Raw genomic sequence first — 24069 nt, 5'->3', positions numbered from 1 at the left:
TGGGTGGCCCAGCAGTTGGAAGCCTTGTGAACAAGAAGTTCATTTTTATTCATTTTTTCAACAACAAATGAAGCTTCACTTGAATTTCAATATCTCGATTCACTAAACTCAAAGATACTAAGAGAAGAAAAGTGGCATGACACTGACAACTCCATTTGTGCGCCAGGCCTGGGACTTAGTCCTTATGTTGATATAATATTATTAAGTATGAACAAATCTCGAAATGAATGATCAATTTAGTCATTTTATACATGGTGTTCCTAAATTGTAGGTAAAAGGAAAATGAGAGATTCCATGGATAATTTTGAGGAAACAAGTCGTATAAACGCTTTATTTTCGAGGTGCAGAAGGTTTACTTCTTTGTTTGTGATAATTACACCAGTTTATAGAATCTTCATTAATCTTCGCTATAGATTTGGTAAATAAGTATCAAACCTAATAATTAATTTATTCATCATAGCTTACTAACTGGATCTTTATAATAATTTGAATCTTCTTGAGGATTATGAGGGAAAAGTTTGAAATTTTTCTCTACAAATCGGAAGCAGATACAATAAAACTACAGAATCCAAAGAGTGTTGTACCAGACCAAAGTTTCCTCTCATATTTTTCTAAACTACCAGTGATCCCCGAAAAAAAGTTGGAGGAAAGAAGTGGTCAAATTTATAAGACTTTTTGATCATTTTTGTTTATATTCAATTTAGGAACACCTGTATAATTCAATAATGGAACACCTTCCATAATTCGAAAAAATATTGGACCTTTCAAACACCTAGGATTCATTTGAACTTCAAGTCAATCCTGGAACTATCTCCGATGAACATCGGCAACACGGCCGAATATGTCCAAAACGAGGAGCAACGAAATATACACGAAAATCAAGAATTCCTTGTTTATGTTGCCCATCTCGGGCCTACCCACCGAGTCTCCTAACACTTTATCGGACAGTCATGTATATTATTGGCCTTTTTCGTGGTCCAGTAATCTTTCTCGGAATGCGATCTCTCTCCGGATGAGGTTTCCAGGTATATTTTCGGCCTGTGATGGACGTCCGAGATATCCGCCGGAATGAGTTCTTAAGATACTAATGGGCAGATAACACTCTCGGCCGCGAAATATCAATTAAACGATAAACGAGCTCGGTGTATGCAAGATAGGCTTGGATTTCTTAATAAAATTTTGTATTTTCGCCGATCCGGTCGAGTTGAGAGGGAAGCTGGACGTTCAGAGTTGTAAAATTACCGTTGAAGCTTAGTCATCGGAAAACGTGTATTTTGAGGTGATGTGTCGTGAGTCATGGCAAAGCTGGTTCAGTATCAGTCGTTTCGAAATAATTTTTCTCTAATTCTGTGGTTATTCCGTTCATTCTTTCACATCTTGTAGAACAAAATCGTGCGAGAATATATCAGAAACGCACAGTTTTCATGGTTATATTTTATTATTCTATGTTGGTACTCCGAACTTTCCGCCACGGCTTTATCTGTCAATTCATCAATTTGCCTTAAAGAAATCAGTTCTGCCAACCAACATTTTTCAATGCAAAAATCACTAAATTATATTTATGGAAATATTTCATTAATTTCAATGGAAATGCAATGAATTAGAGAAAATAATGTATAATACTCGTACAGAAGGCTCATTCTACCACTCGTTCATTCCAAAACTCGCCACTTCGTGGCTCGTTTTTGAATTTTGAACTCGTGGAAGAATATCAATGCCTTCTGCACTTGTATTATAAATAACTATTATAACATCATTTTTATTCATCATTTTATTCATGGAAAAAGCGTGCAAAAGCAACAGAACTTATAGTCACCTACACACTGGCCACAAATTTAACCTATCACATATATTTTTGAAATTAACAATGAGTACAATATTTAGTACAATATCCAAACGAGTAATATCATATGATATTAATTATTTATCTGGTTATCTAATTAATCTAATTAATTTAATATCATACTAGTACGCGCCGTAGATCTACCTTGTAGGTAGATCAATATATCCTGTGGATCAATAAAGCCCATAGATCCACATTGCCCATAGATCTACCTTGTAGGTTGATCAATGTTGCCCATAGATCTACCTTGTAGGTTGATCAATGTTGCCCACAGATCTACCTTGTAGGTAGATCAATGTTGCCCACAGATCTACCTTGTAGGTAGATCAATGTTGCCCATTGATCTACCTTGTAGGTGGATCAATACAGCCCATAGATCTACCTTTTAGGTTGATCAATATAGCCCATAGATCTACTTTTTAATTCATTCATAAATACTCCCATATCTCCTGTAAAATCGATATCGCACTGAGATAAAGCGAGATACTAAGGATTCATGAATATACGCGTGAGTAACCCGCATCTTGTATGTAATTTGAGGATTGGAATAATATCGAATAATTCCTATCGAGTGACAATCAACTCGACCCTTTATAAACTGTATATTTACATGAAACATCCTGTATATAAAGTTTTTGTTGAAACACATAGAAGAAACTTAAAATGACAATCAACATGTCTGATGAGTTAATGAATTATGCATTGGAAAAATAAGCAAAAGCTATAATCTCAATTTTCAGATTTCATAATTCAGAAATGGCTAATTGCCACTAAATTGTACACCCAGTATAATTTTGAATCAATTATAATATATTTCCTCACAAACTATGAAAAAAAAACCTGAAGCTTATATTCCGATGGTTCAATATTTCACATTTCTGCATAAAAATCTAATTGGTACTCGAAAATAATACACCCTGTATATGATCGTCAGTCGCTTACTGTATACCTTCAACAATTATGCAAAAAAAAAATAACCTGGATCTAAGATCTCAACTATCAGATTTCAACAGGTTTCAGTTATCCAGAGTCGTCCAATTGGAACTCAGAAATTGTGCTTTCTGTATAAAAAATATTCATCGCACGTATATCTTCGCAAATTATGCAAGAGAAAACAAATCTAAAGCTCTTATTCCAATTTTCAGATTTTATAAGGTCTCGATTTTCTAGAAATGTATAATTGGCGCTTGAAAATTGTACAACCTGTATATAACCGTCAATCCCCACCTGTATACCTTCAAGAATTATGCAATGAAATGATAACCTAGAGCTAACATGTCAACTATAAGAAAAGTTTTCAGTTCTCCAGAGACATCTCGGAAATTGGTACTCGGAAATTGTACACTCTGTATAAACTTTATTCATCGCACGTATAATTTCGCAAATTATGTGAAATCTAACTTGAAATTTCAATTTTCAGATTTCATAAGTTTTCTATTTTACAGAAAAACATAATTGGCGCTCGAAAAATGTACACCCTGTATAATATGGAAATGTAGGAATCCCTTTCATTTTAAAATTTCAAATTGGTCAATTTATCGAAAAACCTCCAATAGGCAACTTGAAAAAAACAATGTATAATCGTTATTCTTATATGTACTTCGAAAATCGGAAAAACATAATTATATGCGTATACTACGAAATCATTCACACAATAGACCAAAAAAAATTGATCCATATAAATATTCCGAAGCATTCACCGCCAAATAATATAAAAATTAATAACTGGCGAAAAAATAAGAAAAAAAAATTATGACCTGCTGCAAGACTTGAACTCGCAACCAATAGAGACCTCAGTTTGAACGAACGCATCCCTAACGATCCGGCTACAATGACTTTGAATAATTAGGTGCATTTGTGCTTCTTATAGGAAAATTGTCAAAATAAATGGTGACAGAGATTCTATAAGTTGATGAATTTTTATGATTTTCGTTTAAAAAATCGTTAAATATAAAGGATATCTAATTAAAATATCTCTACCTACCGGCTCACTTCAGGTTGGATGCTAATATCTGTCCGAAATGATATATTTACGTATGTCCTTGACAATTCACATGAAAATGAATGCTTCAAAATTTGACGAATTTCCATGAAAACCTCAACAAAACGCAAAAATACCATCATAAAAGGGCGGTACATACAGTTGTAGTATATTATTTCCTTGAATATCTCGTTAAAAACTCCTCAAATGACTCCTGTAGAGACTTCTGGCTTATCAAGTTTCCCATTGACACAAAACGATTGCATTTGAAAATATCATCAAATATACATGGAAAAAAGGATAGAAATCGTATATTAATCATCTTTTCTTGCATCTTTCCTCTGAATTCGTCCAAATTTCAATGGTTCTAGTCGAATATCATCTGACGTTTCCTATTTATAACAATAGTATGAAAGGCATCATTTCATTTCCCATTTAATTTCAAAATATGATTAATTGTAGAATGTCCTAAAATGAGATGAATGATAATATTGACCGTCGCATCGTTAATATAATCAATGCAATGATCTAATTATGGAAAGAAATCACGGCATGAATAAATTTTGACATTTGTCGTCTTCTGTCCAAGTATTGACTTATTACAGCTTCTAAAATTCGAAAAGCATCCATCGGGGCATATTTAGTATCGATATTTTAGTCAAATATGGAATTTCTGTAATTGAATCGATATAATTAACTGAATTGATCATTATTTCTGGTTCGATCGACAATTAGAAATATTCTAGAAACGTCAATTGCCGCGGACGTTGCTAGGCCCGTTGCTACCCAAGGACATCGTAGTATTTTCCTATTGGTCGTTCACGTCGACGTGAATCTGGAAATTCGTCGGGAAAGGACCCCGCACGTTTAGTAGGGAAAATGGCTTTCCGTGAATTTGGCTGAATTTTTGATATGTTGTAGTTCTTGATGAACTGATCAGAAAAGTCCTCAGCCATAAAGCTCAAAAATGGACAGTTTTCGAGATATGGAGCTTTGAAAATGGATTTTTTGCAATTTTCGGGGTTTTTGCTCATCAATCAGGGAGCTCTCATTTCTGGTTTTGATGGAATTTGGATGTTCGGCGGCCAGAACCCGACTGAGAAATGATCTACCTTGGTTATATCAGGCACCGCCATCGATAATTTTTTATACACTGCTCCACATTGGCTATGAAATGAGATATAAAATCCAAGATCTTCCGTACATCTTTTCAAGCCACAAGATGACGCCAGAATAATTCACATGACCGAGAAACGACATATTGTGAGATTTTTTTAAGACAGGCCATAATATCTGAATCCTCATATATCTGATGTCCAATAATATCAAATATGTTAGCCGAAATGTTCATGACCAGGCATCGCGAGCTGTAATGGGGGAAAATGGGAAAATCATAATCATATTTCCTCGGGGAAAACAATTGAGATCACTATTGATCTCATTTACATATGATATGTGATTTGTTTCTCACAAATCTCGATAATCTGACAATGGGGTGCCAAGACATTTTCCTTGGAATGTCTCGAAATTGATGATAGCATCTCACAGACAAACGAATCCGTGAAAATGTCTGCAGTTTTGATACAATACAGTACTATCTGGGTAGAATATAGAAGTCCAAGTGTTGGAAGCTAACTATGAATGGAACTTCCGATATTAACCCACGAATTCTTGAAAATATATTTTTTTTCTATGAACTTTTTGAACTTCACACATACGAATGAATACTATCTAATAATATGATCATTGGCAAAATGAATGAGTAGATCAATCAAAAACAATATAATAATGAGTTTATTCCAGATTCCGGAACGCAGCAAAATATCAGCTCTGGATTGTGTATACTAACGACGAAAATGAAGAGTCAATACAGGGCTATTATTGCACATGCAAATCGGGTGCCTGGACCGTAGGATGCTGTGCTCACATTGCTAGCGTTTTATGGTTCCTTGGTTATGCTCGCCATAACCAAGGAGTCAAGTATCCAAATTCCGATTTATTGAACTATGTGATCGATGCTGCCAACAGAATGAATCAATGATATTATGATTTGATGAGGTAGTATCCACCCAACCAAAGATCGAGTAGTTAGATAGGAGTTTACATGGCGTGAAAGGCTTGATTTTTCTTCTTATTTTTGAGATGATTTGTGATTGTGTTACGTTCGTTGATATAGTTTTATGTTATCAAATCATTAATTCTGCCCCCGATTCGATTCATAATATTCTAAATGATTTCTTGCGATTGCTAATATAATTTTAAAAGTTTTTTGTTTATTATCATTATTGTTATTATTATTATGGATGTTACTCTCATTATTATATTGTTTTTGATTGATCTACTCATTCATTTTGCCAACGATCATATTATTAGATAGTATTCATTCGTATGTGTGAAGTTCAAAAAGTTCATAGAAAAAAAAAATATTTTCAAGAATTCGTGGGTTAATATCGGAAGTTCCATTCATAGTTTGCTTCCAACACTTGGATTTCTATATTCTACCAGAATAGTACTATATTGTATCAAAACTGCAGACATTTTCACGGATTCGTTTGTCTGTGAGATGCTATCATCAATTTCAAGACATTCTGAGGAAAATGTCTTGGTACCCCATTGTCAGATTATCGAGATTTGTGAGAAACAAATCACATATCATATGTAAATGACATCAATAGTGATCACAATTGTTATCCCTGAGGATATATGATTATGATTTTCCCATTTTCCCCCATTAGAGCTCGCGATGCCTGGTTATGAACATTTCGGCTAACATATTTGATATTATTGGACATCAGATATATGAGGATTCAGTTATTATGGTCTCTCTTAAAAAAATCTCACAATATGTCGTTTCTCGATCATGTGAATTATTCTGGCGTCATCTTGTGGCATGGAAAGATGTATGGAACATCTTGGATTTTGTATCTCATTTCATAGCCAATGTGGAGCAGTGTATAAAAAATTATCGATGGCGGTGCCTAATATAACCAAGGAAGATCATTTCTCAGTCGGGTTCTGGCCACCGAACATCCAAATTCCATAAAAACCAGAAATGAGAGCTCCCTGATTGATGAGCAAAAACTCCGAAAATTGCAAAAAATCCATTTTCAAAGCTCCATATCTCGAAAACTGTCCATTTTTGAGCTTTATGGCTGAGGACTTTTCTGATCAGTTCATCAAGAACTACAACATATCAAAAATTCAGCCAAATTCACGGAAAGCCATTTTCCCTACTAAACGTGCGGGGTCCTTTCCCAAACTTTATCCGTTCATTCCCAGGTAATCCCGAAAAATCGGGAAACGGGAATATCCGCGGGAGTTAATTCGACATTTTCTCTTTCTTCCCGTACTTTTAGTTTTTCTCGTATCTCTCCCAGAGCCGAGAACACTCGACCGCAAAATCGGTCCAAAATCGTTCGATTTTCGGTGGGAGGAGCGCTTACGAGTTTAATATAGTATATGATATTACTCGTTTGGATATTGTACTAAATATTGTACTCATTGTTAATTTCATCAATTATATCCAAATAACAGCAGTTTTATTTTGTTACATATATTTTTCTTAAATTTAAAGATTATTTTCTCTATTATATCTGTTTCAATGTGATGACCTTGGCCCTCAGAGTAAAAAACATAGATAGAGGAAGCATGCGTCATTTTCTGTAAGCAAATTTTGTCCCCAACATGAACTCTCAAATTTGACAGGAAGCACGCGGAAATGAAAACATATCAGTGATACGATATTTCACTCAATTCGCGAGTTTCTCCACAGAGAACGTCCCATAGTGAATCAACGTTTCATATTAACTCGAAATATATTGAAATGAATTCCTAAATAAAGGGTTTTTTTAGAGCTATAGAACTTTAAATTGCAATAAAACAACGATGGATTATTCGATTGACATGAATTTTATTTATCCGCAAGATAATCTTGTGGCATTACATTTTAAATATGATTTCTGGCATATGATCGCCACGGCTGGCTCGGATGTAGTCCAATCTGGACGTCCAATTTTCGATGACTTTTTCCAATATTTGTGGCCGTATATCGGCAATAACACGCCGAATGTTGTCTTCCAAATGGTCAAGGGTTTGTGGCTTATCCGCATAGACCAATGACTTTACATAGCCCCAGAGAAAATAGTCTAGCGGTGTTAAATCACAAGATCTTGGAGGCCAATTCACAGGTCCAAAACGTGAAATTAGACGGTCACCAAACGTGTCTTTCAATACATCGATTGTGGCACGAGCTGTGTAACATGTTGCGCCGTCTTGTTGGAACCACAGCTCCTGGACTTCATGGTTGTTCAATAAAGGAATGAAAAAGTTAGTAATCATGGCTCTATACCGATCACCATTGACTGTAACGTTCTGGCCATCATCGTTTTTGAAGAAGTACGGACCAATGATTCCAGCAGCCCATAAAGCGCACCAAACAGTCAGTTTTTCTGGATGTAACGGTGTTTCGACATACACTTGAGGATTAGCTTCACTCCAAATGCGGCAGTTTTGTTTGTTGACGTAGCCAGAAGTGCGCTTCATCGCTAAACAAAATTCGCTGGACGTAGTGCGCGATACGTATTCCGCATAGAACCATTATTTTCGAAATAAAATTGCACTATTTGCAACCGTTTTTCAGGCGTGAGTCTATTCATGATGAATTGCCAAACCAAACTGAGAATAAATCACTTGACAGCTGTTAAATCGATCACCATCTTGAATACCCTTTTCTTTCTCTATCTATGTTTATTGCTGTATGCCTTGGCCCAACGTAATAAAAAATGGAAAATTTAAAAATAACCAAATCCATTTTTGAACCCGATACCCTAACGATTACCACAAATTTTCCCATAAAAACACAATTTCACACTAGTCATTCACTCCCCATTTCCTCAACCATTTTCCCCATCTCAACCACAAAACCCCCAAAACTCATCAAGCCATCTTTGTATTCCCACCAAAGCGCCACGCCTCGTTCCAAGAATTCCAACATCGCACCATCCCCTGCCTATAGGGGTCGTAAGAATTTTCCAATAAACAACAAATAGTTCCTGCTAGATGCGAGAAGTTAACACGTCTTAGGCCCGTCTGACAAGAATCCACCCCGTGTGACGTATTAATTTCTACATGAAAAATTCACCCTCCGATCGCCGCCGAGGCGGCTTTTGGGGGGTGAGAATCCCTTTCATCTGTCGATGTCTTCTGATGAAAGGGATTTTCCCCGACAATCGACGTGAGGAAGGAACCGTGAAAAACAGAGCGATTATTTTGGAGTGACGTTTAGAAATAGATTGGAAGCAGGAGCTTTGTTGAGGGATGCTTGTCAGGAGAGTAGCCGCTTTGATGATTCACCCCTCCAGAAATTTTGACAGCCACATAGACGTACAATTTTGTTTCCGACGTTTTTTCCGAAATTCGAGGCTTTATTGTGAAAAACTAGTTATACAATTATGATTCAAAGTATTGTCCCTCGCTGGCCACTACTTTTTCCCATATTTCGGATAGCGTACGAAGTCGTGTTGAAAAATCTGGTCATCTTTTGAAGCGATCCACGAATCGATCCAATTTTTACTTCTTCATAAGACCGAGAGGGCAGGTCAGCCAGGCCGTGTGCCATATATCGAAACAAGTGATAGTCCAAGGAAGTAACGTCTGGAAAATACGCCAGGTGGGGTAGGACTTCCCATTTCAACGTTTCCAAGTATGTCTTGACCATTTTCGCAACATGGGGTTGAGCATTGTCATGCTGTAAAATCACTCTATCATGTCTCTCGTTGTATTGCGACCGTTTGTCTTTCAATTCTCGACTGAAACTCATTAATTGCGTTCGATAACGATCGCCTGTGATTGTTCCAGTTGGTTTTAACAACTCATAATACACTACGCCGAGCTGGTACCACCAAATACCGAGCATGACTTTGGAAATTTGAATATTCGGTTTGACCGTCGACGTGGAAGCATGTCTGGGATATCCCCATGATTTTCTGCGCTCGGGATTATCGTAATTAACCCATTTTTCGTCCACATCACAAAGCGATACAGAAATCCCTTCCTTTTGTGCCTTGCATGCAGCTGTTCACAAGCAAACAAACGCCGTTCAACATCTCTCGGTTTCAACTCGTACGGCACCCAATTTCCTTGTTTCTGAATCATTCCCATGACTTTCAAGCGTTTTGAAATGGCTTGTTGCCTCACCCCCAATGATCCTGTCAATTCTTTTTGCGTTTGACACGAGTCTTGATCAAGAAAAGCCTCCATTTCTGCATCCTTGAAAACCTTCTTTCTTCCACCACTATGCTGGTCTTCGACGTCAAAATCACCGTTATTGAAGCGTTGAAACCACTCTCGGCACGTTCTTTCACTAATAGCAGCCTCACCATAGGTATTTGAGAGAATTCGATGAGTCTCAGCTGCAGATTTATTCATATTAAAGCAGAAAATTAAAACCTCCCGCAAATGACGGGAATTTGGCTCGTAAGCTGACATTGGATTACCATATAGACAATCATGCAGAGGTTTGTTCAGGAAGAATAACTTTTTAACTTTAGCAGATCTTTACATCGTTATTATATGCCTTTTATTTTTCCACCAAAAAAGACATGAATATTTCAAACAACACGAAAATACAAATAATACCAGACGTAGACTTCCATTACATTATCCCACGCACTCTCTTACACTCACTGAAAAGAATGTTGAATACATGTGCATCACATTTTTCAATAAAATACCCAGAGAACTACAAGCTATTGATAGATTTCACATCTTTAAATCCAAATTGAATAGGCTGCTTATAGATATGGAACCCTATTCTATTCAAGAATTCCTTGCAACATGAGATCTAAACGTTCATTGCTTCTTTTGTTAATGTTGTAATATTCTAGTGAAATAGAATTTTCTTTTGTAGTTGACGTGTTCTTTATACATATTTGATGTGTTTTTGAGAATACATTTCTATTATTATTATTATTCAACTTTATGATCGTCAGCAATAGTAACTTCAACATCTACACCAGGCTCAATAGAAATTGAGGTAATTTCCTTGACAACTTCGGAAGGCGAGTGTAAATCGATAACCCTTTTGTGAATTCTCATCTGGAATCTGTCCCAAGTTTTAGAACCTTCACCACAAGGAGTTTTACGGGTGGTAATACGGAGTGTTTTGGTTGGAATAGGTACAGGCCCCTTAACCTTTACGTTCTTCTTTTTGGCTTCATTGATCAAATCTTTACAGACTTTCTGCAGAGAACTGACGTTACGTGAGGACGAGGTGATCCTGATGCGGTGGACAGGGGTGGTTTCCTGTCCAATTTTCTCGGGATTTACTTCTTTAGTGGCCATAATGAATACTTCCTTCTGGTCGAGTTAATCAATTGATCAGCGCTGAACCAGAAAATCAAAGGAAAATTCCTTAGTCTTTCACTATGAACGTTTCAAAAGGATGATCGACCAATATTTCGATGGCGTTATATTCACATTTACCAAAACTATGACATTTACGAACTGTTGATTTCTACGACCACTTATTGCTACAACCATCTATTGCAAAACGACAGAAGCAAAGTTTTTCACCCAATAAATGAACTTCCATCAACACCATATGATATGTTATCATAAAGTCTCTAAACGACTTCGTAATTCAACATTACCCGCGAAATATCCACAAAATAACATAGTGACACCGCACCGAGCACCATCAAGCGAATCATAAACCGAAGAATAGTCAACATTCGCCCGTTTTTTCGACCACTTTAATGAATAGAAATGACACAGCTTCGCGCCATATTCGGAAGCTCGAACGGTACGGTAAATTTCATTTTTTCGTGAACTGAAAATTGAAGCGGTATGTCGGCTAATGGCGTGGAGAATTGAGATAGTTTCGCGTTAATTTCTCGCCACTTCATTCTGGAACAGTTACACTATCTCTCTAATTGAAAAGATATTCAGATAGCATTTTGTTCGGACGTTGGCTTTCTAACGCTTGCATTTAATATCAGATGGAATTGGGTATTCCACTTGAGCGGAGAGCGGTTGGATACAGAGTTTTTACAGTATAATAATTGGTCTGTTATGGTACTGAAGATATGAAATGGAAAAATTCTCCTCTTTGGCTAAACCAAATAGAATTCTCAAAGACTGCAGACCACTGTTGGCAACGTTTGATGACTATGTCGATAAAATTTCTTTCAATTATTATCGTTTCATTATTGGTTTAATATTCCTGCATATACACATCTACTGAGCTATCATAATCTGATATTCTCTATTTATGTGAGTTCATTATCTTCAGTCTCAATCCGAAACAATTCTTCTAATGTATAATTAAATTTTTTGTAGTGGTTGAAGAGAGACTCTTCTGGATTCAAATCAAGTCTCACAAAATTTCAATAAATAGTGTGGAAAATCGAGTATGAGCTCATTATTTTCTGTACTAAGCCATCATAGTACCAAATTACTTACGGTTCCCCAGATTAAAGTAAAACTGTGCATCTTTCTTTACCAGTTTTTTGCTTGTGAGTATCGAAGAGTCTTACCTGAAAAGAAAGGAAACAAAATTATTAATGATTCTACACGACCATAGTTTAGATAAGACTATATTAAAATAGGCGTTGATTGGTCACCCAAGTTTTTTCTGAACTGCGATCAGTTCGATCTTTTACCCTGAATACAAACCTATATAGGCTGCTTAACAATATCCAAAAAGAATAGTCCATCATTGCAAAGCTTTGGCTATCACTATGAGTATTTAGATCCAGCTGGCCCAGAAATGTGTTTCTTAAAATGGCCAGCTTAGGACAGTATGTAGAGCATGTAGATGTCCAACTGCTAGTTGGACATCTGCTGACTGGCTCATACGGTACCGAAGGTACTCATATCCATTTATGTCATCTCCATAAGTCGAGTTATATTCTTCTGAAGGAGTTTCTTCATCTTCTTTCAAGCCCATAAAATGGTTCAGTGAGTCTTACCCTCAGTTAATCTTTTTCCAAATTTATATTCTTGTTCATTTCAGAACCACTATGCCCCGACAATCATAGGTGAGTCACTTTGTAGCATTCAGACAGATGTTTTATGCTACTAGGGCAGTTCCAGTTCAGCAAAACTCTTTATATATGCGATTCTGAGTTTTTGGATGACCTAAGTTCGTTGTGATGTATATGTGCGCCTCTTTGAAGTTTGTCTCAAGACATTAAAGAGCTGTTTGGAGTTATATAAATTGAAACTGGGAATGAGGAGTTATTTCATTCGTCCTTAGGCTTATTCTAGTATACAGGATTAGCAAATCTAATACATTGAAGCTGTAACCTTAACGTTCGAGGCCATTTTCATCCCAAAATTCAACTTGTTTGCTCCAACTTGCCCGAAAAAACCCCTAGAAGCCCATAAGGCCAATAATATGAAAAAGATTCAGGACCGCTGATTACAACAACCGACCCAAGGGTGGTGGGACCGCTATCGAGTGACTACCGTTTGCAAATTCGGACCCCGGGGCGAAATGAAATGGTGTGATGAAATGTTGATGGCCTGTACCCCAATAGGGGTCGCAATACCACACGCAATTACTCTATTTTGTGACGTGATTTCCCCTGGGTCGACCCTAATTTGCTCGCTACACGGAGAGAGAGGTGGAAGTGATGCTTTCCGCCCCAGTGAACTTTCTGCCGAGACAACGTGCATATTTTCCGGGCTTATACGAAGGTCGGCGGCTTTTTTCGGAACGGGGGGTTGACGGCCGGGCGTTTGATCATCGCTACGGCACGCCCTGGGACTAGCGCCCGGCTGGATAAAGTGCCTATGTAACACGTCACTCAATAGGTCTCACTTCTGTCGCACAGATGGCAGATAGTTCGAAAGATGCTTCACAAAATTTTGGTTCGGATCGAGATATTGAAGGTTGAACGATGCTACAGTTGTTGTTGTTTGAAAAATGAATTGGAACGAGTTTCGTTTATTGACAAAACACTCTTTTTTATGGAAAGAAAAGCAATGACTTAATAAGTGCTTTTCACTGTGCTATATCGGTAATAACAACGTTCAAACAATGATATGCTGACTTTGAATGAGAGAAGTGATTATCGACGTTCCAACTGCTTGACCACCCAGCTCATTTTACAGACCTGGCTCCCAGGGATTACTGTTTTTTTGCAGACCTCAAAAGAATGCTCTTGGGGAAGAAAAATGGATCTCATGAAGAAATGATAGCTGACATTAAACCCATTTCGAAAACAAATACGAATCTTCATACATGAAACGAAATTGAAAAGTTTGAGGAGTTTTGGAGATGTTTCAGTATCGAAGAAGACTATGATGTCGACGTAAAAAGTCAAGTTTTCAGAAAACAAATGTGTTTTACTGGTTGGGACCGTTACAAGAACGAGTTAAAAAGGACCACCCAAATTGATTTTGCAATGAATTGATGGTGAAGTGCGCTGTATGACAAGTTGCGCCATCTTGTTGGAACCAAATGTCGTCGATGTCTAGCTGATTGATTTTCCAGCAAAGCTGAAAAGCGCTCGCCATTCACCTTAACTGCACATCCTTCCTCAGAAATAAGGACTGTGTGAACCTCACCAAACCGCCAAATTTAATGGATGTAATGATGATTCGTTAATGACTTCAGCATTGATTTATCTTCATAAACGGCAATTTTGCTAATTGACGAAGCAATTTAACAAGAAATGAGCTTCATCACTAAACATAATTACTCGGAAAAAATGCTCATCCTAGGCAAATTTAAAATAAGCAAGAATGCGACGAAAACGATAGTCATTTGGCTCTAATTCTTGCAGGAGCTTTATTTTGAGGGCACGTAAGCCAAGATCCTTACAACAAATTCCACATAGTCGAAGGACAAAGGCCAACAAGTTGAGAACAGCGTCGTATCGAGATTTCGCGCTACAGCATCAATATTCTCTTCGGTACGTAAATTTTTTTTGTCTTGTTGATGGTATTGAAACGAGAAAAGTAAAATTAGTGCGAAAACAATTGATAATTGCATGAATTGATTGCTCACTAGGACGATTATGTTGACCGTAAAATGGACGAAGTGCTCTATGAACTTCGCGAACAAATATACTCTTTTCAATGTAAATTTCTACATTCTTTCTAACGTTAAGCGATTCATGATGAATTGCCAAACCTTACTGAAAATAAATGTTAACACAGATTGACATTCTCAACTGTCAAACCATAGACAACCACCATCGAAACTTCTCATGCAGCTAAAAACACATCCGTTACATCCAAACGCTGAATTGCATCTCTATCGTATTCGCTCATGACTTTTTTTCAAGACTACTCTACTGAGGGCTGCGTTGCACTTTTACGTCTGAAATTGTTAACCTTAGTACGTTATTTCGTTAAATATCCAATCTCGCAACAAAAATCACACTTTCCATATAAAAAAATACAATTTCCTATTGAAAAAACCCGCTCTACGTATGCACACTTTTCCTACAAATACCTCCCCAACTCCCACTTTCACGAACAGTACATTTCCACCCCCTCCACCCAATGCACACTTTGTCGCCATTCCTCATGTAGCAAATTCCCAACTTCTCGTGTCGTTATGCCGATAGAACCGAAAGCTCGGCTCAAATTTCCGGAGTTCTGCAAATACCGTATTCAGTTGCAAACTATGGCCGTTGTCGGAAATAGATATACCCATTCCGCCGACTGGATACACGAAGGAATCAACTTTGTGCAGATCGTGGCCGGTCTGTGGGATTTCGCATGCTCCCGCCTGATTTTGCATTCAAATTTATTGAAATCATCGAGAAATAACCGACGTTCCGATCGATCCGAATTGGTTATTTGTGAGTTTTCTCGTCGGAAACTGTAGATGGACTCGTCGATGAGGTCAGCGCCTCTACCGGAGAAGATCGAAGAGTGGCAGGGATCCAATCTGCAGAGTTGCACTTGCTCCTGGCCAAATAGAATGCCTACGAACAAACTTCAAAGATAAAGCAAGTAAGCAAGAGGCCTACCAAACATTGTGTGAAGCAGACGAATCAACACCTTCACAAATAAACAAGGAGCAAGTATCATACTATCTCCAGACAACCCCAGAAAAACTGCAAAGATGGAGAGAGAAGCTCCTACATGGACGGCATTTCAACGAGGTGAACCAGGATCATGTCAACATTGAAGCGTCGAACTATTGGCTCACATCAGGTATCTAGAAAAAGAAGGTTTTCTTCTAGCCATCCAAGCTCAAGTGATCCCAACGAGAAACTACAGCAAGCATTGTGATGCATCCAGTATAAGATATATGCTTTATGCATAAAGGATCGATCTGACTAATGAGACAATCCAACATATCACAGGTGGATGTCAAATGTTTGCAGGAAATGAATAAAGAGGAAGACTTGATTCGGGAGGAAAGCTACTCACCAAGAATTGGCAACCATATTAGCGCTGATACATTCTCAAAAAGTGCCACACTACAAGTAACAATAGAAGACCAACCTTGAGAACTATTGTTTTGATCTGTACTGGGATCGTACGGTTCCTCACAACAGACCAGTTGTGGGTTACTCCTAATTCATTATCAATTGATACATTAATGAATTTATACCCTTTCCTTCCACTCACCATAGTGAACCACCATAGTCAGTCTTGTGAGAAGAAGGCAGGGTTACCGATTATTAACGTAGCAATCGAAAATAAATTATTAGGATCTCACCACAGATGTATTACTAGTCGATAAACATACGAAGACCGCAATACTTATCGACGGAGTAATACCAAATAACAACATCCGTCAAAAGTAGGTAGAAAAAATATCAAAAGATATCTAGGGATCTAAACTTTCAGATAAAGAACCAGTGGGGAATGATATCAACGAGAACTATTCCAATTATCATCTCAACAACTGGAATAGTATCCAAAGACATGAAAAAATATAACAAATCTTCTTCTACCAGTTACATTACAAGCGTCCAAAGTTTCCACGCCAAATCGAATCTTTCGGTAACCATCAGTGAAGTCTACTCAATCTCCCCCCATGTATTTTTTCCAAAAAGCCTGGAAAGCTGAAGGGCAATCCCAATTTCGGCTAACAAGAAGTACTTATGCAAAAAGTTGTTGTCTTATGTACCTACGTTTAGGACTAAGAGAACAAGAGAACATTTCTGAAAAGCAACATACAGGCCCCTTTGAAGATGATTATAGGGCACCACGGAGCTAAATTTTGATATTCTAGATATCCCAGATGATCGCTTTCATTTTCCAAAAGAGTAAGAAAGATTAGTGCGTGGACGTATTTCTCCAGAGCTAATAGACTGAAGTACAATAATACGCCCATAGCTTTCAGCTCATTCAAAAACGTGGATTGATGAAATTCACAAAGCAAAAACGCATTGTCGAAACAAAAAGGAACACAATCCTCACTTCCAGACGACAAAACGGAATAATTCATAAAGTTTTTCGTAACAGCCGTCTCAGAAAATGAAATATTGAACGAAATATAAAACCGGTCTTAATAATTCATTCATCGATGAATTTTACATGATTCTGCCGACACAAATTTATTACATATTTTACCGAATTAAATCTATTCAAGGTTACATCCAGGGATTATATCGACATTGAGAGTATGATTTATTTGAAAACTTAAGAGGAATAATAATTATTTATATGACGGTTTCAAATAGCCGAATTACTGCACGAAAGTATTAGATGAGGAATAACTCGAAAGCCAATATTTTCCATTTGTAAGCACTTTTATTAGATTATATAATATATTCAACAAAACGTTTGAAGTATCAACAAAAATTAAGAAAACATTTTTGTAAATTCAGGAGCTTTCGAGCGCTCGTCATTAATGTGCCAATTACGCCCTTGAAGACCACATATATCTATATACAGCAACTAACTAAAACATATAATGAAATAGTTGAAATGAATATAGAGTAGTGGATGACGAAGGTTTTAATATAAAAGAAATACTTATGGAGAAAATGAATAAATCAACAATTCACATTCTATAAGATGTTAGATACGTACAAATAGCCATAACCATATATTAAATTGTAAAGTAATTATAACCAACAATAAAAATCCAAGGACCATCACAACTCCGAAAATGGATCAGTCAATGAAACGACAAAGAAAAGGATACAGATATATTTTTGAAATCAATAAAACAATGAATAAAGAAAAAAAATTATATGTAAATGTGTTTTCTAATAAAGAGAGCATATAGGCGAAGTTACAGCGTCATAGACTCGCAACTTTCTCGTTGAACGATTGAAGTAATACCCCAACAAAGCGCCATGTTCAGCAGCATTTAAACTCAAAGTAACTGCAATAACGAGTTCATTAGACAAAGACATCAACTACAGGGGTTAATAAAGGCGCTTTCATCCCTTTTGGTGTCCGAGAATCGCAATATTAGGCTGTAAACAAGGCAATGCACTTGTGGTTGCACAATTGGCAGGAAAGCAGACAATAGACTCGAAAGTCATTGGCGGCTCGTGGATATTAAGTCGGTAGATGGTTTATGAAAGTTTCAGGTTGGTTCGGCCTTTTTGAATTTCCCTCTGAAAGCTACATTGTTCTCAGTTTATCGGGTAACGTTTTGTTGCAGTGCGAAAATTTCGCATATTTGCATTTTCATTCTTGATTTCCAGGAACGTTGACTTGGCATCTCGGAAAATCATGAAACTGATGTCATAATTATATAAAAAATATTAATATCGAATATAAAAATTCCGAAAAACAATTCTTTTCACATTCAAGCAAATTGAAATTTATGAAATTCAAATGTTTAATTTTGGATGAATTCAATATTTCCAATGAACCATTAAACAACTACAGTATTTCACTTAAACGGGTCACTGGATTATGTGATTTATTCATTGACCAAAATTGAAAAGTCAATCATCAATATGGGGCTATAAGAGGGCATGGAAAGTGACGGAAAACCTGTTTTTCGAAAAAAAAAACTACAAACTCGACTGATTTTCAATAATAAAAGTGTAAGAAATTTTTGGAGTCGATTTGTGATTTCTTTTGGGGAATTTTTCAACTAACTAAATTGCGACGTTGCCACGTCTATCGATAATGCAGGATATTTAGGAATTTCTCAGAATTTATCTAACTATTTGGTGGTGAATATACATGGACGCTTGTTAGAAGTGTAGTACCCCCTGGACGAGCTGCCACTGCCAAAATTGCATTACTTTATACGAGAACCGAACCGTGGAGTGCAGACCGACAGTCTGGGAGCGTTCGTATTGGCCTGTCCTGAAAATCAGCCGAATTGATCTAATTACTGTCTAGTCGTATTATTGTTGTTAAGGAGTCCTGGGCAGGCATTAAATCATAATTGAAGTGTCCTACATTGTCCCGTAGACACTCCACGTAACGTTATATGTCTCACAAGCTTCTAATGAGCCGATTCATGTCGATTCCTTTGCTTCAATTGCGTTTCTGAAAGTAAAACTTGTGATGTAATTGTAAAGTTGCGTTCGCCAATTTTCGTAATTGTTAAGATTTCGAATAGGTGATAAATCTATATAATCATTGGAGGAACAATAATTCGATAATTTACACTAGCTTGCAGTAATGAAAAAATTGTATTAGACGAGGACAATAGAAATCGTTTCTATGGACAATAGTGGGATTATCCATAAGGAATAGAGAAAATAAATGTTTCAGAAAATAGGGGAAAGGCACTTAAGGAAAGTCACTTGATTTTGATCTCTTCTACAGAACTCGTAAAGGATAAAAACTTGTATTCACTATCCTCCGGACAGTGTTCATGTTCCTGATTACGTATCTTGAAATTTCGAGAATCTATTCAATTTGAATCTTCGATTTTTGCTTTCAGATTTAAAGGACTTCGTTCTAAGAATCAATTTTGCATAGCAACCGAATTTTTTCACCAAATTTCATTAAAATATTCTATAAATATTGTGAAAATTTCAGGGAATGTTGAAACGATTCCAAGGGTTTATCTTTGAAGAAATGAACTAATATAAATTGATAGTTTTACCCTATTTATGAACTTAACTGATCAATTTGAAGAAAAAACGTTTCCATTTATAATTTTTTCAATATTTTGACTATTTATCTTGCACTCTAGTAAACCCTACATTTTATTGTCTTTTATTCTGTCAAACCGCTTCGAATTCCTGAATGTCAACACTTCAAAGCTCTTAAGAACTCAACTCCGCTTTGGAATATTCAAATTTCGATGGAAAAAATACGTGAAGATGCTTTTATTACCAGCAGGTGGTAAGCATCTTTATATTATTTCGTGTAGTAAGAGAAGAACGCTGAGATAGAAAGATTTATCGCTTCATTTACCCCGTCATGAATTTTTACGTAGTGGGTTTAATAAATAGTTAGTGCTTGTTTAGAATAAAAGTTCTGTCGACACTTTCTCATTCCAGAAGAGACAACAGAGTTATTGTAGGGTTCCGAGTTCAAGAAGTTATGAAGATACTTCATGCATAAATTCCAGAACAATATGGGTTTTTGTTGGTTACATTTTTAAAGAGAACAGCTGGAAATAAGACGAATATGATGTCCTGGTGATCATACAATTTCTACTAATCTATTTTCGGCTTTGATTCATGATGAAGTAGCAATAAATTTTTGGAATGCACTTGAAGACCACGTCACACAATAAGTCCTGGGCCTGGAGCACAGATGGCACTCCATAACACTTTTTTCTACCTAATACCAAGCTTGAAAACGTGCGTGTTAATATACTAACTGACAAAGAACTACAACACCCAGAGGGAGCTGTTTAAATTTCAAATTTTTTTTGGTAAAACGTAGAAAGTATAGCAAGCAGTAAATAATTGAAAATTGGAGAAAAAAACGAGAAAAAACACAATGAGTATATGGAGCGTAAGGGTTTGAAGCATCACAAACGTTGAGAGATTGTGATCTTACACAGTAATTTAAGTGGTCGTTATGCTCATACTCCAAACAATTGTTTTGGTTATGTAAAACAAGCTTAACGTTCTTCACACATAATATACTCTTGCGATACCCTAGTCAATATAAATAAGCACTTTAGGTAAGTATCATCTTTATCATCCCGATATATAGCTGTCATAACAACCAAGAAACACATCTTGTTCACTTCTCCTACTGTACAATTTCCGACTATAAACTAAAACAATTCTCTAGGTAGTAGACCATCAATTACAACAAAACTCGGCGTGAAATATCCTTAATATAAATGAACACAAACCGTCAATCACTACTGCTCACTTTTACGGCACAACTCATTTTTGTTTCAGATGAGGCTAACTAATCTTCAGATTGAAATCGACTAATTTGACGGTTTGAACATCGTTCAGTCGGCGGCGGTCATTATTTATCCTGAAAGGTCGTTATCCTGTTCAGAACAAAACGGTTTGGATGACAGATGAACGGCATCCATCAGCTATTAACAGTGCAGGTGGAATTTTGTGTTGAACAGCGAGAGCTACACCGAAAATAATGTAACGCTGGTTCATTATTATGCGTATGCAGGGTAGAGAATCATTCAGCTTTTTGAGATTTTCCATTTCACAGAATTAACTCTTTCATACAAAAAGTGTAATGCAAGAATCATCAAAATCATTTAATAAGTTCAACCAATAAACTGAACTGCTTTAGTGTTATTAAAGAGTCCTTTTTATGGTTACAAAAGTAAACGTCAATACAACATTGTTTACATAGCAGTCGAGTAAAAACTATGATCACTGATTCGATACGTTGTTGTTCAGGCTCCCAATCCAAGCTCTACGCATTCCATGTCCACCTGGCTTCAATCCTTGCGTTAAATGAACCTTATAACGTTTTATATGCAAATCCAGATGCAAAATATGCCATAGCGTGTCGTAACACAGGCCCAAATATTGTGCGCCCCAGAAATGAAGAAATTTGGATCTTCTTCAACTTACAGCAGCAATATTTTCGATCGAGCGAGCATTTCGATGATGTATGATGGACCTTAAGACAGCAGTAACAGATCAAGTATCTTCGAATTTTTCCTATAAAAAAAATCAATCACTTATTTGAAATTTTTTGAAATATGAGACTATTTTCGATGGAAAATTGGTGAAACAATACCAGTGAGCATACTACTATCGATGACAGGAAATTCAATACTCATGCAGCATTCATTTCATTCCATTCCTGTCGACAAATCCGTGACAGCTTAGCAAAAAATTGCGTCAGTGGTCATTGTCGTGTTTTTCCCAAATGAAACAGTTACTAACTGTTACAATCTTTGTTCTCGATCCAATCGCACATACAAAGAAGGCCATTCTTCGAGAGCTGACTCTACCTATCAATTCACGTCCATATCCGCCATGCTAAAGACTCGTTCACACGGAGTGATTAAAACAAATGAGCTAGTTGATTTCATTCCTTCGTATAACTGATACTTGCGACGAATTTGGCGCAAAACAATTTTTAAATGTAAGATTGTGGTATTAGGACGTTGACAGTGTTAATGTACTGGGTGTTCGAAATTAGTGAATAAAGAAAAGATTTCAATATGTAGAAGATGTGTAAGCTTAATTCAAATGGGTTTTCCCCCATGATTACCTTATGGCAAACCCAAACAGAATTAACATTTCCAACATATTTTCAGACTCGAAACTTCCTTGGCCTTGAAGAACATATCTTTTTGAATTATATCGATTTCTGTTTGTTTTTGGGTTTTCGAAATATACTCTCATCTCATCATGAATAAGTGAATAAAGGTTAGGTTAGGAATAAAGGTTATGAAAGCCGGTATTCCAAAAAAACTTTTGAAATGTCCAGAACGACGCGAATGTGTTCTCGTAAATTATTGAGTGACTCCAATGTGGCCCCATTTCGATAGTATTTTCAAAACTCAAGTTTCTTCGATGGGTTTCAATGAAATATCTATTTTTTCGGACGTAACAATACAATACTTATGATCGCATATGAAGGACATTGATCGCTTAAGATATATGCAAGGTGTATCTTCAGGAATCTGCTCACCCATAAAATACTTCGAATACAGATTTCTTTTGCATTTGACCCTAATTAGTGTGGAGGCATCATGATACCATTGCGTATGCCTAAAACTTAGAGAATAAGAAAAGGAAGAAGAAATTCACGGTGTGCAATATGATTTTATGTTTGTAACCCAGGTGTGAAACTGGGAAAAGGAAAGTTCAGGGTTACGTTACGAGGTGATGACCAGTTGAGTTAGTAGAGTGCCCAAGAATGTTTCTTAACCTTATCTATCCAATATTATCCACTTCTGGCACTGTGTGCTAGGCCAAAGACTTATTGAATGACGTGATACTCCAATAACCTTTAATTTCCGAAGATGAAATAATTGTTGTCGAAACGACGTTAAACGTGATTAAACAATCCTTGGTCTGGTATTTGGTTGCCTCAACCACAAGTACAAATACATTTGCATTAGCTGCCAGCACGAAATTCCCAACTATTCCACTTCCGAACTCGTGTGAACGGGCTCTCAGCTTAGACATTTCTCAATTTCCGAGATCCTCGTTAGTCCGGGCCGGTACGGCTCCGGGAATGTACCGACAAGGCAACAAACGCGACACGATTATTCGTGTCGCCTCATTGTTGGTCATTTTGTCAGCCGAATCGACTAGAGGGTCGCCTTGTAAGTGGACATGTCCACAAATGGCCTTATTGTTCGCGATCGCGCTCTATGGAGACGGATGTTGGGTATGCAAGAAATCGACAATGCCTCTTCTGGTGTCGGGATCTCGGAGAGATCATGATTAACATCGATTGTTGGAGATTGCTAAGTGCAGATGGATTCGAGCTATCGGCTGTAGGTATTGTGATAAAGACTTTGTACCAACCTAAACCAGAGGTTTATACCAATCCATATATACCCTTGTAGAAATTGCAGTATAAAATTCGATTGCAAAATGAGATCATAGAGTAATAAACATAGATAGAGGGAGTATACGCAATTTTTACATGTCCCCAACATGGTTGGATCACGTTGTCGGATAGTGATATATTTTCAAAACCACAATATTACTATATCGTTATGATTGTATATTATATTGAGTGAAATATATTTATTCGAGTAATACCCGATTAAATATGCAAATTTGAATATTTGGAATCCGATATTTTTCATAATTGTCGAATTTATAATAAGCAGAATATTTATTATTTTCTGTATCTACCTGCTGAAATCCAAGGTTTGGCAACTTTTGCTCTCCTAGTGTCATCGGTTGTTTCACGTCGTTTGTCGCACTTTGTTTGTTTT

General features: G+C 36.8%; 2 protein-coding genes across 2 annotated transcripts in view; both read right to left on the bottom strand.

The window, feature by feature from the left end:
• The window catches only part of LOC123673113 (caskin-1), a 262265-nt gene that overhangs the window by 204848 nt on the left and 33348 nt on the right, over window positions 1–24069 (bottom strand). The gene's annotated exons all lie outside the window — the stretch shown is intronic.
• LOC123672135 (40S ribosomal protein S20-like) lies at window positions 10791–11266 on the bottom strand. Its single transcript, XM_045606127.1, has one exon. The coding sequence runs from the start codon at window positions 11163–11165 to the stop codon at window positions 10791–10793; it is 375 nt and encodes a 124-aa protein (XP_045462083.1). The 5' UTR covers window positions 11166–11266.

The sequence above is a fragment of the Harmonia axyridis genome, chromosome 2, assembly GCF_914767665.1.
Source record: "Harmonia axyridis chromosome 2, icHarAxyr1.1, whole genome shotgun sequence".
In the NCBI taxonomy this organism is placed as follows: Eukaryota; Metazoa; Arthropoda; class Insecta; order Coleoptera; family Coccinellidae; genus Harmonia; species Harmonia axyridis.
Note: the sequence above shows the minus strand (reverse complement) of the source record. Positions and strands in the feature narration are given on the sequence as shown.